Source organism: Danio rerio, chromosome 8 (genome assembly GCF_049306965.1).
Source record: "Danio rerio strain Tuebingen ecotype United States chromosome 8, GRCz12tu, whole genome shotgun sequence".
NCBI classification, from domain to species: Eukaryota; Metazoa; Chordata; class Actinopteri; order Cypriniformes; family Danionidae; genus Danio; species Danio rerio.
In genome coordinates, this window is record NC_133183.1 from 29,359,144 (window position 1) to 29,374,175 (window position 15,032).

At 35.0% G+C, this 15,032-nt stretch overlaps 1 protein-coding gene across 2 annotated transcripts in view; it reads right to left on the minus strand.

Moving 5' to 3' along the window:
- tafa3b (TAFA chemokine like family member 3b) overlaps positions 1-15,032 on the minus strand; it is a 154,058-nt gene that overhangs the window by 60,240 nt on the left and 78,786 nt on the right. The window contains exon 2 of one of the 2 annotated variants that reach the window (XM_005166972.6): positions 8,692-8,804. In XM_005166972.6, coding sequence (XP_005167029.1) covers positions 8,692-8,803 — 112 coding nt within the window. In that variant the 5' untranslated portion in view covers position 8,804. Of the gene's footprint in view, positions 1-8,691; positions 8,805-15,032 lie in introns of those variants that run through there. The other variant, NM_001130795.1, reaches the window with a different exon arrangement.

The following is a 15,032-nucleotide window of genomic DNA, read 5'->3' on the forward strand; positions in this document are numbered from 1 at the left end:
CTGTCTATTCAATGAATTTTTGAAATGAGTCAAAAACATCCATATCAGCCAGTCATCTATAAGTTAAATAAATAAATTAATTAATTAATTAATGAATAAATAAATAAAGAGACAGACAGACATTGCTACACAATGGCTTAAATCAGCGAACTGGTCCTTTCTGATTTTTTTTTTTTTTCAGACTTTCCTTCACAGTTTGCTCAGCCATAAAGCTTCCTCCATGTCCTTGCGACAAACCGTCCCCACTGAAATGAACTATTCCTCTTCATATTTCTGATGACACTGGTGTCTTGTTTAGGGGTCTGTAGGTTTAGGACATGTCAGAGAGACTGAGCGAGACTCATGTTTAACAGGGCAGAAGGCCACAGGAGACACACACACACACTGAGAGAGAGAGGCCAGGAGAGCTCAGGACTGCAGTCATCCACAAGAGTCATGTCTGTTCCTGCATTTCATCTCATGACACATTCATCTGTCTCCGTCTCTCTTTTCCACACTTCTGTCTCTTTCTCATATATGCCCTTCAATGAATTTTTGCAGCCATACTCCCTCCTTTACTCTCTCTTTCTCTCTCTCTCTCTCTCTCTCTCTCTCTCTCTCTCTCTCTCTCTCTCTCTCTCTCTCTCTCTCTCTCTCTAGGGATATTAGTTTTATTGAGAGGATGAGCCTCATAAAGAATGACCTACAGTAGCAGCAAACTTTCTACTGATATTCCCTGTGTATGTCTGTGTGTGTGTGTCTCTGTGTGTGTATGTGTGTGTGTGTGTGTGTGTGTGTGTGTGTGTGTGTGTGTGTGTGTACATGTGAAACAAATACTTCACTCTCATTTAGCTCATTGTCCCTGAAGCCTTAGCTGCTTGTAGGAAAGAAGAAGAGTTTGGAGTTATTAGTTCTTCCCTCCCAGCGGTTTAGCCTGTGTGTGTGTGTTCAGTCACCTTGTTCTGACCTGTTAGCAGTAGTGTGTAATTAACTGACTGTCTCAACTATTTCCTATACCTCTGATTGGCTCTCGAGTTTAACTCGTGGACTAAACCAATCTTATCCAATCAACACAGAACGCGTCTTTTGTAGGGAAAACAGGGGAACAATAGCAAACTGATTGTGTATGGTTATGATGACATTATGTGAATGTACATGATCCAGATAAGAACTTTTCACAACCTCCATCAAGTTGGCACCCTATGAAAACAAATACTCTACAAAACTATGCCATTTGTTTGGGGTGATTTGTTTTGTTCTGCAAAAGCAAACGTTTGAGCTGGTTTGGTGTCTGAGATAATAAAGATTGTTTTTTGTTTTTTTGAGCATGTCCCGTCACTCTCAATCCCATTTTGCTCAAATTGCTCCAAACCAGCACAGTTCATTTGTGTTTGTTTTATGTTATTGTATCAAACGCTTCATACAACAGTTCTGTCTGGTTCTAATATCTGACTGGCTGATAGCTGTGTGATATTCTGCAATATCAGAACTCATACAAGCTCCTCACCATTTAGTATTAACCATATAGAATGGCAGAAGATCAATAAACTCACTACAGTTTGACAAATATTGCAGCTGTTGGACAACATAATGTACTTTTGAGGCTTTTTATGTGAGAATGTAGTTGTTTAGATTGCATCTCTGCAGTTTATTTATAAGAACAGTGCCTATTTTAAATATTTATAATTTCTGAGGTACAGACCATCGGCATTAATCAGCCTGTCATTGAGCAGAGCAAAATGGTTGATGTTGTCTATCAACGAGATGGCGACAGAGACTGCATAATAAGCCCTTACAGGAGAAAACAGCATCATTTCTAACTACAGCTGATCAAATATTTATTAAACAGGTAAGTGATATACTGAGTCGATCTCTTTACTTTGTATGTTGTAGTGCTGTATTTATACCATGGTAATTGTAGTGTGTATTAAGTGTGACATTGGACTCACATTAGGAATGTGTGCAACCCAGGCTCATTCTGAAAAAGTAGTCTCGTGGACTTTTCTGGAGACCTCAAAATACGTCCCAGGAGGTACGTATTTTTGCAGTTTTTGTTTTCGCGAATCTACGAGAGGTGCCTATTGCACTGTTCTTGTTTAAACCCACCAGAGGCCGCTGTTGAACAACCGTCTGTCTGACTGACTGAATGATTGACTGGGCGATCAGCTAAACGGCTGACCCACCCTCCTCTTTCCCTGAACCCAACCAATTTTACAGATTGACCCGCCCACCCACTTACTTCTTTAAACCCAACCAACAATTTACAAAAGCCGTCCAGAAAACGAAAGCCCCCGTCTGATTTTCACCACGTTTTGGGATTTTACGACGAGCTAACTGGACAAACTGGTTGCAATGGGAATATATCAGGAAACATCCACGGTACTACGAATTCAGAATGAGCCTGGGTTGAATGTATGTATTTTGTTCTGGCCACTCTTTGTATAACCCTGAGTTACTTTTTGTTTTTGTTACTGCAGACTAGTCTAGTAAAAAGAAAGAAGAAATGCCCACATGATTTTAGAATTTTTCCTTATCACAAACACAACAGTAAGCTGCTAGCCATTGCGTTGCTTTGGCTTTTTCATGGTTAATTATTGTGATGTCGCGATGGCAACAGAGAAATACTGGCACATGTCTCTAGACTGCTGGCATTTCATGCCGTTTAGCCTTAAAATGTGGGCAAAAATGACATCACTTTGTCATTACTTTTACATCAGGCCGGAGAATGATTCAAATACTAGTTAAAAAGTGAAGTTTGTTAAGTAACAACAGTTTCTGCTGCTCTGACGCTAGCTGCAGATGTGAAAGAATGGTAAAAGAAAATAGTTCCTCATATATACAAAAAGGTTTTTAGACTCTCCGTAATTAATTTTCTTTTTTGTTTACATGATTGCCGTTGAACTGTTGTATAAATGTAATATCACATGAGTAGCAGTGCAATATGGCTGTATATCATCACTGGTGGGACATACAGCCATATCGCACTGCTACTCGTGTAATATTGCTCATGTATATATTTACCTTGTTAAATCAAACGCTGTATATATTTTCCTTGTTTAGAAACAAGCATAATTTTTAAATGGTACAAAACTGATGTCATCCATTTGTGCACAAATCAGCTCAAACATAGCACAAACAAATGAGATAGTTTTGAGGATTATTGAGTCTTTTCGCACTATTTTTCTAAATATATTTAATATAAACCCCATGTAATCTTATAAACCCTGGTTTATCCTGCTTCATGTTTCACACAACACACTGTATGTTTTACCTGAGGTTAATAATTAATACTGGGTATTTACAATATGCTCTACTGTTTCACACTGTGTTTCAGCTGTCACTAGGGCTTGTTTTCAAAGCGTACACTTTTGTAGCTTTTATTAGATACTAATATATTTTACATACATTTTGAACAGGTACTGTATCACTCCAGTGACAGCTGCCTTTATTTCTGAGTGTCGTATCACAGTTTTATTGAATAGATTTTTAAACTGGCGACGTAGTGGCGCAGTAGGTAGTGCTGTCGCCTCACAGCAAGAAGGTTGCTGGGTTGCTGGTTCGAACTTCGGCTCAGATGGCGTTTCTGTGAGGAGTTTGCATGTTCTCCCTGCGTTTGCGTGGGTTTACTCCGGGTGCTTCGGTTTCCCCCACAGTCCAAAGACATGTAGTACAGGTGAATTGGTAGGTTAAATTGTGTATGAGTGTGTGTGTGTGTGTGAATGTGGATGTTTTCCAGAGATGGGTTGTGGCTGGAAGGGCGTCTGCTGCGTAAAAACGTGCTGGATAAGTTGGCGGTTCATTCTGCTGTGGTGACCCCGGATTAATAAAAGGACTAATCCGACAAGAAAATGAATGAATGAATGATTTTTAAACTATAATGTTATGAATGAACTGGATCTACTGTCTTCCAGATCTCTTATTTTTATCACTTTTTGACATTTTTTATACATTTTTTTGAGATTGCTTATGCATCTGTTTGAATACAGTGGAATTTTTGTGTCTATGAGGAATGTGGTTGCTTGGCTTCTGCTACGCATCTTGCAATTGTACAACATTGTAACAACTGTTCATACTGCACAAGATTGGCAATGCAATCCTGGATTAAGACCACAAAGCTGCATAAATCCTTCCCCATAGCATTGTTTTGTAACCCTGGGTAAAATGCGGTGCTGACCATGCGTATAAGTTACAAGTGTGAATGTGTTTATTTTTTATTTTTGCATGATGAGATTTAGCAGAGATGACTGACAACAACATGGTTGAGGATTTGATGCACAATATATCCTTAACTACTATATAATCTAACATGTACTGTATGTTTACAGCATATCTAATCTTAATAAGAAAGAAAAGGGTAAACATTTCAGTCTGAGTACCAGTTCTGACTATTAAGTAGTGACTTATTATTACCAGCCTATCAATATTGTATTTGTATTAGTGATAATAGAAAAATACATATTCTGCATGATAATATTGTACATTTACTAATTTATCCTAATATATAAACCCAACCTTAATAACTATTAATTAAATTGGGAGTTTATTGAACTAAAAGTTAATGGTTTGTTAATAGTGAGAAGACCTAAAAATAAATTGTAACTAAAAAAAAGTAAAAGTGAGCAAATTATAAGCAGTGATTTTAGTACAGTGAATATTATATAATTTTTATCCTAAAAGGTAAATGGGATTTCTTTATGTTAAAATGTTGATGCATGTTCTACTTTAAATACAAAAAAATAATCAAAGGTACACAGCAAGAAGCTGAGTATGTATGAACTGAAAATAATATAATAGAGATATTTAAACAAAAAAATCAGGTTTAACCTATATTTACATAAAAAAATTATAAGAGGTGTCAAAATTAATTGTTTCTTCAGTGCTCCGCGATGCAGAGGCGAACAATTTGGTATTGGTTCAGTACTATTTCATAACTGGTTATGATACACCGGTATTGATGTCATTTATTTTAAATGCGCTATATTGTTTTAGCATACTATGGCGAAGGAGGTGAGCGTGAGTAATTAAAACACTTCAACTACTTAAAAATGCAGAAACACTGCACAATTCACTGTGTGTGTGTGTTTGTTGGATAGTCTTTCACTGACACTGAAGTTACAGCAGAAGTCCTGGTACAGTAGCGTTTTTAGAAGTCCAGTATTAAAGTCCTGTTTTTTTTTTATTTTTTTTGTTTTTGTTTTTTAAAGTCTAAAAAATGTATTTTAAACATCTTATATAAATGAAAAAAATTTATATATATATATATATATATATATATATATATATATATATATATATATATATATATATATATATATATATATATATATATATATATATATTTTTTTTTTTTTTTTTTTTTTTTTTTTTTTTTACATAAAACATACCAAAAGCCATTGAATGTGAAGGCTACACATAAATATATTCCAGGAGTACAATCTATAAATAATTTGATTAATTACACCACAATGAATGCATTGAATTCACATCCCATTCTCAATCTAATGTTTTGATATTTCTGTGTAAGGTTCCCTCCAGCCTCAAGAACAAAATCTGATCTTCCATTCAGCTGCTACAGACGAGTGAAGTTCACACAGTGAATGAGTCATGTTGTCAAGAAATGAAATCTGCTCAACCCAAAAGAAAAGAAACAAGCAGTGCAGATGCACAACACAAAACCAGTTCGTTTAACAAAAGTTATATTAATACTATAAGACAAGAAGCTTAAATTGTTTATTTATTTCTTGACAACTTCACAAAATTGTTCCTATTTATTATTGCCATGTCCTAAAAACTAGTGTTCTTACAGTCAGTTGAATGGGGGGAAATGGCAAATTGCACTGTGTTGCATCAGTGGCTTGTTTACAAATTCAGGTAAATATTGCAATATGATGAACATATCAAAATGAACAAATAACTACACTTTTGATTTACTATAGATAAAAACAATTAAGAGTAATAAGACCTGGGAAACGATATAATGCTCAGTATGTTTCATGTCAATAAGATACATTACAAGGATCAAAAATGAAGATAAAACAGATTTATATTTCTACACTTTCTATGCACCAAAGAAAACTGCCTAAACTAATTATGATTTTGTACAAAATTAAGTGTGTATTAAAATGACACTGAAATCTGGTGCAATGATGCTAAAAGTCCTCTTTGCCATCACAAAGAAATATTACATTTTAAAATATGTAAAAAATTCTAACACATTCTAAACTGCAATAATGTTTCATAACATTACTACTATTTCATAACATATTACAGTATTAAATAAGTTCAGTATCCCTTAATCAGAACTTTAGGGTTAGCAGGGTCAAGAAATTAATCCTCATACCTTGAAATCAATGTAAAGGCAGTGAAACATCCAGAACAGCAGAATACCAGCCTTTAAGCTTCACTTGAGAACACTAATAAGACTATAAATAATTAATGTAAATAGTTGGTTCATGTAAGAAAATGACTGTCTACATAGGTAGGGGTAGGCATCTTTAGTCTATATTCCTCATTTAAATCGAGATACCAAAATTACAACTACAGATGTGCAAACCATAAACAAAGCAGCACTTGCTTACCACCATCCTAAATATCTATCATGTTGATCACTTGTTCTTTTCTTTTCTCAGTGATATATGTTATGAAAATATTTGTGCATTGAAATGCTCAGGTAAGGAGACATTAAAATAGCCTTCTGCCCGAAGGCTAATGGTCAGCTTGGTATATCACAGTCCTAAATAATTTAAAGACATACTAAACCCTAAAGGATGTCAGAAACAAAATGTGGTATTAGTATTAGTAGACTGTCTGCTTAATATCTGTTGATACTGCTCCCTTAACAGACATTTAACTGACTGTAAGAAACTTTGCAATTGCATGTCAATTTACACTAACCCTAACCTAATCCTAACCTCAACCTAACAATCTACTTATAATCTAAGGAAAATTAGTTGCCATGTACATGTAGATGCAATGTAACTTAAAATCAACAAATGGGCCATCAAAATAAAGTATGACCCAAAATGTATTTTAATTACAGTAAGAGAAACAAGTGCAAAGAAAAAACAAAATCTCATTTATCAAAAAGAATAAATATCAATAAATAGAAATAAGTCTCATTATTAAAAATGATATTTATAAACACACCAAAATGAAGTCATTCTGTGTTGTTTACAAGGTATGAATATCTCTGATATCAGGGTTAAAATACAATTTTTGACTGACCATCAGTTTAACAAAACAACAATGATTAATGAAATATCAACTTGTGGATGCTTTAATTCTGAGAATGTGAATATTATCTGTACTTTTGCCTCTCATCTTTAATGTCACCATCTTTTGGATTCCTCAAAACAAAACAATCATTATTGAATAAAAATGGTCACAATAACCAACCTTATAGAAACAGTATAATTACTATATACACTCACCGGCCACTTTATTGGGTACAACTGTCCAACTGCTCATTTACACAAATTTCTAATCAGCCAATCACATGGCAGAAACTCAACGCATTTAAGCATGTAGACAAGGTGAAGACAATATGCTGCAGTTCAAACTGAGCATCAGAATGGCGAAAATAGGTGATTTAAGTGACATTGAGAGCGGCCTGGTTGTTGGTGCCAGGTGGGCTGGTATGAATATTTGAGAAACTTAGAAAGCTTATCTACTGGGATTTTCACGCACAAGCATCTCTAGGGTTTACAGAGAATGGTCAGAAAAAGAGAAATTATCCAGTGAGCGGCAGTTCTACAACACGTCAAACCTTGAAGCGGAGGGGCTACAACAGCAGAAGTCCATACCGGGTGCCACTCCTGTCAGCTAAGAACAGGAAACTGGACAATTGGACAATAGCAGATTGGAAAAACACCACTGTGAGATACTATAACGTCAATACAGGCCAAAATCTCTGAGTAATATTTCCAGTACCTTGCTGAATCTATGCCACAAAGGATTAAGGCAGTTTCTGAAGACAAAAGGGGGTCTAACACGGTACTAGTAAGGTGTACCTAATAAAGTACGCGGTAGGTGTAAATTGCAACAAGAAATGTGTCGCATTGTTCACTTACTATAAAAGCTTTTAATTTAAGTATACACTTTAAAATGACAGCTGAAATGACTGCTAAAATGTTTGAGTACTACAAAGAAGTCAAATGTACTCCACAAACCATGTTACTTTCACACAACTTAGTTAAGCAAATGTATCTAAAGTATACAAATGAAATGTACCTTAAAAATCTGAGTGCAAAAACAAAAATGAAGCCAATTTCAGTGTTTGTTTTTTTTTTTTTTTTTCAGAGTGTAGCATTCTGCAGTAGCCTCTTCACGACCCCAGAGACGTCAGAGTCCTGCGGTCCATCAGCGCTTCTCCTCATAAATAGAGAACGTTCTCTAGACTATTTTAAGCTGATCTAAGCATCCACCTACCACTGAGCTGTCCACAAAAAAAAAAAAAAAAAACACACACACACACACACACCACTGTCTGTCTTTGGGCTGTGAGTATATGTTGTTCAAACGTCTACAAGAACTACACACAAAAACAAAACAACAGCATTAAAATGTTTATGATAATATCGCCCCAGATCTGACTTAATGCAATCTACATCAGCTGCTTTTTTTAATGAGACGCCTCATTAAAACCCACAACGCTGTAGGTTTAAACTCAATTAAAGTGGTAGCAAGGGTCATGACCAGATGAACTTGACTTACCGATGTGACTGCGGTGAGAAGACGCTTCAGACAAATGACCCCAAAACAACACAAGGGCCAAAAATACCAGTACGATCCACGCAAACGCCCTCTGCAGCGCCCGCTCCTGCATCCTGAAACACACACACATAAATAAAGCATATCAGCTCATGAGCGATACACTGATCACAAAGGCTATTAGCGAGCATGTTTCTGGAAAGGATCTCATTCTCTCCTCTGGCGCTATCTAAATGTCATCATGTTCTCCCTGAATGTTTTCTGATACACTGCTGAGTGCTCCCAAACAGTGAATTATACAGTTCCTCACAGAGAGAAAGAGAGAGAGAGAGTAAGCTTCTAGCAGATGCTGAATGCCTAGTGGTGGATGGTGGTAGTGAATTTGTTTATATACAAGCCAAAGACATACCAAGAAAAGCTTATTTTTACTTATTTACTTTTATTTTATAATGCAATCAGATCGATCTAAGCCTACAATAAAGAGAACGATTTCACCCTACAGCCTTATGCGCAGTCACACTAGAGTTTGTGTGTGCAAAATTCTGTCGTACGACGCTGCGAAAAGGGGCGGGATTAAACAAGATGATTACATATTTTAAAAAGCTAGCGATCAGTCCATATTTAAAAATTTTTGTCCAGAGAGACAAAAAATATCCTCGATTGGTCTTACTCAGCCAAATGATGCAATTTCACAGGTCAGAGTTAAACTATGCAATGCAGTGAGCTGCGAAACTTGGAGCACAACCTTGCGTTTCCGGTCTGACGCATTCGCATGCGTATGAATGGAAGTCTATGGGGAGAAAAGTGCAGTGTGACCACAGCTTTATCTTCATTTTGGAAGAATGCCCCCTTCCACCTCATCTCCTCCTTTTCCTCCTTACCAGTGTCCCGATCTCGAATCCCAGAATATGCTAATTAACCATGAGGAAGCCCTAGGCTCAATTATCTCCAAGCTCAGGGATCTCTCCCAAAACAGTATGCCAAACCTGCTAAGAGTGTCAAGCAATATCTGAGTGTGAACTCTTAAATTTATATTTGAAGAGTTCAGATGCAAAAAACTCCTAATGCTGTCTGAAATATCTTTTTCCACTGCACCATGACTTTATATTCAATACTGTACATCTTTTCTGTTAAGTGACGACTTTTTTCTAAGCAAAGTCAGATGTCCTAATTAAAAAATTATAAATCAAGGCATGATTATAATTTATTTACGTAAAATAAGCATAATCTAGAAGCTTTTGCATTTCATATGAGCCACTTCTGATACCAAATGATCAACTAGAAGTCAAGTTATTCTTTTTTGTTCCTAAAACTTGGATAGGTACAGTAACATGACTTTTGCCAGGTAGTGTATGTGCATAGTTATAAAAATTAAGTAAAACCGACTTAACAGTTCCAATTTACAATGGGTTTACTCGCTAATCTAGGTCAAATCAACTTGTCGCTTTTAGGGCAGTCTGATATAAAGATATAGTCTGCTATGTTAAAATGTTATGTTATACAATAGTTAGAAAAAGCTCAATAATATGTTAACACAGATTTAGCACAATAACAATTTATAAGGCAACAGGGGCTTTTATCCACTATATAAAAGCCTTCAGCTATTTTGAACAAAGTCTGTTGAATTATTACTAATGAGTCTTTGTAACTGTACAATATGCATTATAGATATATTGGGGGGGTCTTTATAGGTGCAGTTATAGTATTTTTATGCTTGATTTTAAATTGTTGTAAACACAGTGGCAATTCATTATAAGCATGTCCCCAAAACCCTATTTGAAAAAATAATGGTCATTATTAAATCTTTATACTTTACTCTGTTTGAGACCACCAGATTTTACACATTTGTCAGATAGAATCATTTCAATTTAATGCAAGTTTGTATGAACACATATTCTTTTACATATTTTAATAAGTACAGTTTCATATTTTATTAGATTTCTTTTTACATAAATACATCTGTTATGCTCGCTTGTATATTTTATTTTCACAAAAGTTCAGCAGGATATGTATGTTTCTAAAGCATCTTCTGAATCATTAATCACTACTCAAAATGGAACATTTCCTTTGCACTCAAGACTCTGATTTCTGCAACAAACCACAGCAGAATTGTCACAATCCTTGCCATCATTAATACATGCCTATTTTAAAAGCAGCGCATCTATATTTCCATTTATATGTTTAACAACTTCTAAATAATAATTTCATGCAATCTGTGTGCTTAACCCTTATGTACTGTGTGGGGATGTTTTCATCCACTCTGGGGTGATTTTCTGTCTCAATTTGACCATAACACTTTCAGTGTTTCAGCTAGCAGAATAATTGTGGTGACAAATCTTATTTTGGCACATATCTTGAGAAAAAGCTTTAAATAAAAAAATGTAAAAAAAATCAACAATACAATGCAATTTTTTTTAGCCTGTTGCTATATTAGGTATGAAAACATCCACTAAATTAAACAGCTGTAAACATGCATCAGACTAATATTGTTTTTCTATTTATTTTGCATAAATACTGTATGTTCATTAACCTCAGTCCTGATTAAAACTACAAAATTGGTTAGAAAACTACAAGATTTTAACTCTTTAATTGCCAAATTCAAAATTGATGTCACTGATTTGGTGAAAAACACACAAAATGACATTTTTAATATAAAAACTAATTGTGGACTGGATTTGTTTAGCCTTTTATCAAAGTCTTACACATATGAAACAACATTGCCTTTGATGCATTGTTTTTGATTAATTTAAAAAAATCAACCTAATTTACTGTTGGTGGCTTATTTTGCCTTTTTGACTTCCATTTATAACCACTTTTTTTATTATTGCAAAACCATGACACCATGTAATAATACATCTTTAATTGTTGGTGTTTTTTCTAGTTGGGAAGAGATAAAATGAGTCATTTTTACTGTTGATCATCAGTTGGCAACATTACCCCTTTAGACAGGCCTGTACAAAAAAAAAAAAAAAAAGGCTTAGTTTTAGGATTTTATATGGAGTATAAGAGCAAATTACAGCATGTGTGTATGTGTGTCTGTGAATGTGAGTGACCTTTGCGCACCTACACTAGTGTGCAAGCACGTGCACACAAGGGCATGTGCACTGCACAGGTTGAGCCCTATTTTAGTCTTGGACAGAAAGTGCCCTTCCAAAATGATCTAAAGTGTGGTTATAATGAAAGTTAATGTGACAAAAATAGCCACAGTCAGAAAAAAAATTAACAATGCATCAAAGCCAATGTTATTAATTGTTCACATGTCCAAGACTGTAATAAAAGGTAAAAATTAAATCCAGTCCACAATTAATTTTTAGATTTAAAATAAATCCTTTTGTGAGTTTTTTCACCAAAACAGTGACATCATTTGTGAACTTGGCAATTAAAGAGTTAAAATCCTGTATTTCCTTAACAATTTAGTAGTTTTGATCAGGATTGGGGTTGATTAGCAGATTTACGCAATATATATATATATATATATATATATATATATATATATATATATATATATATATATATATATATATATATATATATATATATATATATATATATATATATATATATATATATATATATATATATATATATATATAAAAAATATCTGATGCATTTTTACAGCAGTTTAATTCAGTGGATGTTTTCATCCCTAACATAACAAAAGGATAGTGAATTTTAACAGCGCACAAGTGTTAACTTCATTGCTAAGAGAGGTCTAGTTAATTAATCTGTGCAAATGTAAAGTTTACCTCATCTTTTTGATTCACATTAAAAAGCATTTAAGTTCCAGAGTGTGTGGCGCTGTACACATAATTGCATAATTACTGTTTTTTGCTCACAAATCACAGTATGTGTGTGTGCGGCTGTGTGCGAATGACTGTTGTCCATTAATAAAATTTATACTTTAGGTACTGATTGTGCATTTAAGATACCAAATATGGACACATTAAGTACAATATACATTTTGAAAATGTACTGCCATACATTTCTTTAATTTTTAAAAGAGAATTACAGTCATAACACTTCTGAGACATCGTATCAGAACAAATAAAATACCAGCTATCCAATAAGAGTACACTTCCATCACTGAGTCATTTTTGGAAAACAGACTATTAGTTTGTGTACATTTTCTATTGATCATGGCAACAGTAATTCACCCAATGATGCTCAAATGATGGAGAAAAGTGCGAGAACTGGGCATTTTTCCAAAAACATGGCATTGATGAATTTTAAAGAGCTGATTCAGATGCCTGGACTGCCGCGGTGGAGCGATGCTGTTCAGTCTGTGCAGAATATGCTAGATCGCAATAGTTTCTGCATCTTTCACAATCTCTGGAACACAGAAACATCCTGCAATATGGGGAATGGTGCTGTGCAAATTGCATTCAGCACTAATTTTAGGGGTGTTTGCACCGTTACCTGATTTGCATAATTCCTTTGGAGAATTGGGTGCTAACACAACACAAACAGCATGTGCAAATAAATGACATTATTAGTGGGCACAGTTCATTCTTAGCGAACTCTTTGCTGTTTTTCCCCCCTGCAGTTTTGTAATGCCCTATTCTAGCATTACTTTGTAATCAGCCATCAACACACAACCACACACTCATATTGATTAATTACAATTTCTTTATTGTCATTATATTTTTTATAGAGAATATACAGTATGTGTATCGAATTCAGGGCAATGATCAAAGCATTATTGCTTCCATGAACACTTCCAAAGCTTGCACATTGTCATATCGCTATTCATGGGTTTGGCATTTAATTTGGTACTAAGCTAAATGTGCAATAAATGTTTGATAGTTGCATAAACTTACGGTATATGCACGAGCAATGCTTCGATGGCTTGTTTCTGCTTCATAGCTTGCTTTACAACCAGAGTTTCTACACACTTTTAGAAGATGCAAACTATTGCCTCTATACTATAAAAGTGAATACATTGAAAGCTGGAAAATCCAACCGGCTCAATAGAAATACTTGCATCAGTCTCTGTTTTTAAAAAAAATGTAAAATACATTGCTCTGGATACATTTTGTTGCATGTTTCAGATGACAAATCCACTAGAGGGCGCTGTCTACTTTTTAGTGAACGAGAAATAGGTTCCTTAGGTTATGTTTTCTGTTTCAGATACACTTGTTATCAGAGTAAAAGTGCACTGCAACCACATAGTTGTACGTACCTAAAACTTCATAAAAACTGTTGTTCAGCAGATTAAGATGTAGTTTTATGGAAAAAAATACCAAAAATGTCAAAAATGAGATGGCAGAGGAGTGAACTTCTGATCTAATGAGGATCAGAATGAGGAGTGAACTTCTGATCTAAACCCTTATTTAACCCAACCAATAGTGTTTACAATAAAATGTTAGAGAAAAAGTGCACTTTCACTATACTTTAACTTACCTAAAACCTCATAAAAAAAAGTTAATCAGCAGATTAAGATGATTTTTTGGTGGAAAAACAATACCAAAAATGTTTGCACAGAGAGTAGAGTTTGTGGAAGAAAGAGGAAGATAATCAACATAAAGAGGTGATTTGGAAATGGTTTGCCTGGCTCAGGAAAGTCTATGAGTCGCTGTGGGAATGTGTCAAATTATGCAGATTTAGCGTGCTAATTATCTTTCAACCAGCAGAGCTCATAGAAATCTCTACTGTTTAAAGCTGAGGGTTGGGCAGGAAAACCCCTGCCTGGAGGGAGATTTACAGTGTGCAGGTGGACAGACATGAACACACAAAAAAAAAAGACTGTCACTGTCATTTATTCTCAAATCATAATCGCAAAACTCTGCAGTGTGTCATTTCTGCACCAAACCCTGTTTTTATTCTACAGACACTTCAAGTCCTGTTCTGGGGTTAACATAAAATCAATTGGGATGGACATATTTTAATAGACATTTAAAAATAAATAACTAATATGTGACCAGAGACCACAAACTGGCCATTTAGAGGCTGCTGTGCATGCTTTTTCAGGTCTCAAATTTCTGCCATTTTAGGGCTTAAATCCGCTGTCAACTGACTGACTGACTGTTCGACTTACCGATAATGTTTTTGCTTTATCATGCTTTTGCTTTATCTCCTTTCTGGAACTATTCTTTGTTGGACTCAAACCTGTCATTGTGGTCAACTCTGCCTTTTTAAGTCTGCCAACATATGTGGTGCAAATTGGTTAACAGCGGAAAAGCCGTCCACACGGAGGTAAGCTGGCAGCACGGAAAAAAAACAAACTGTCAGCAGCATCACATGGCCTCATAGCATTCATTTTAGGGACAAAATGCAGCTGCACGTAGCTCTGGCTACATAATTCATCCTCTCCAGAAATGTGTATAGGGGAATGTTTTCACAATGAA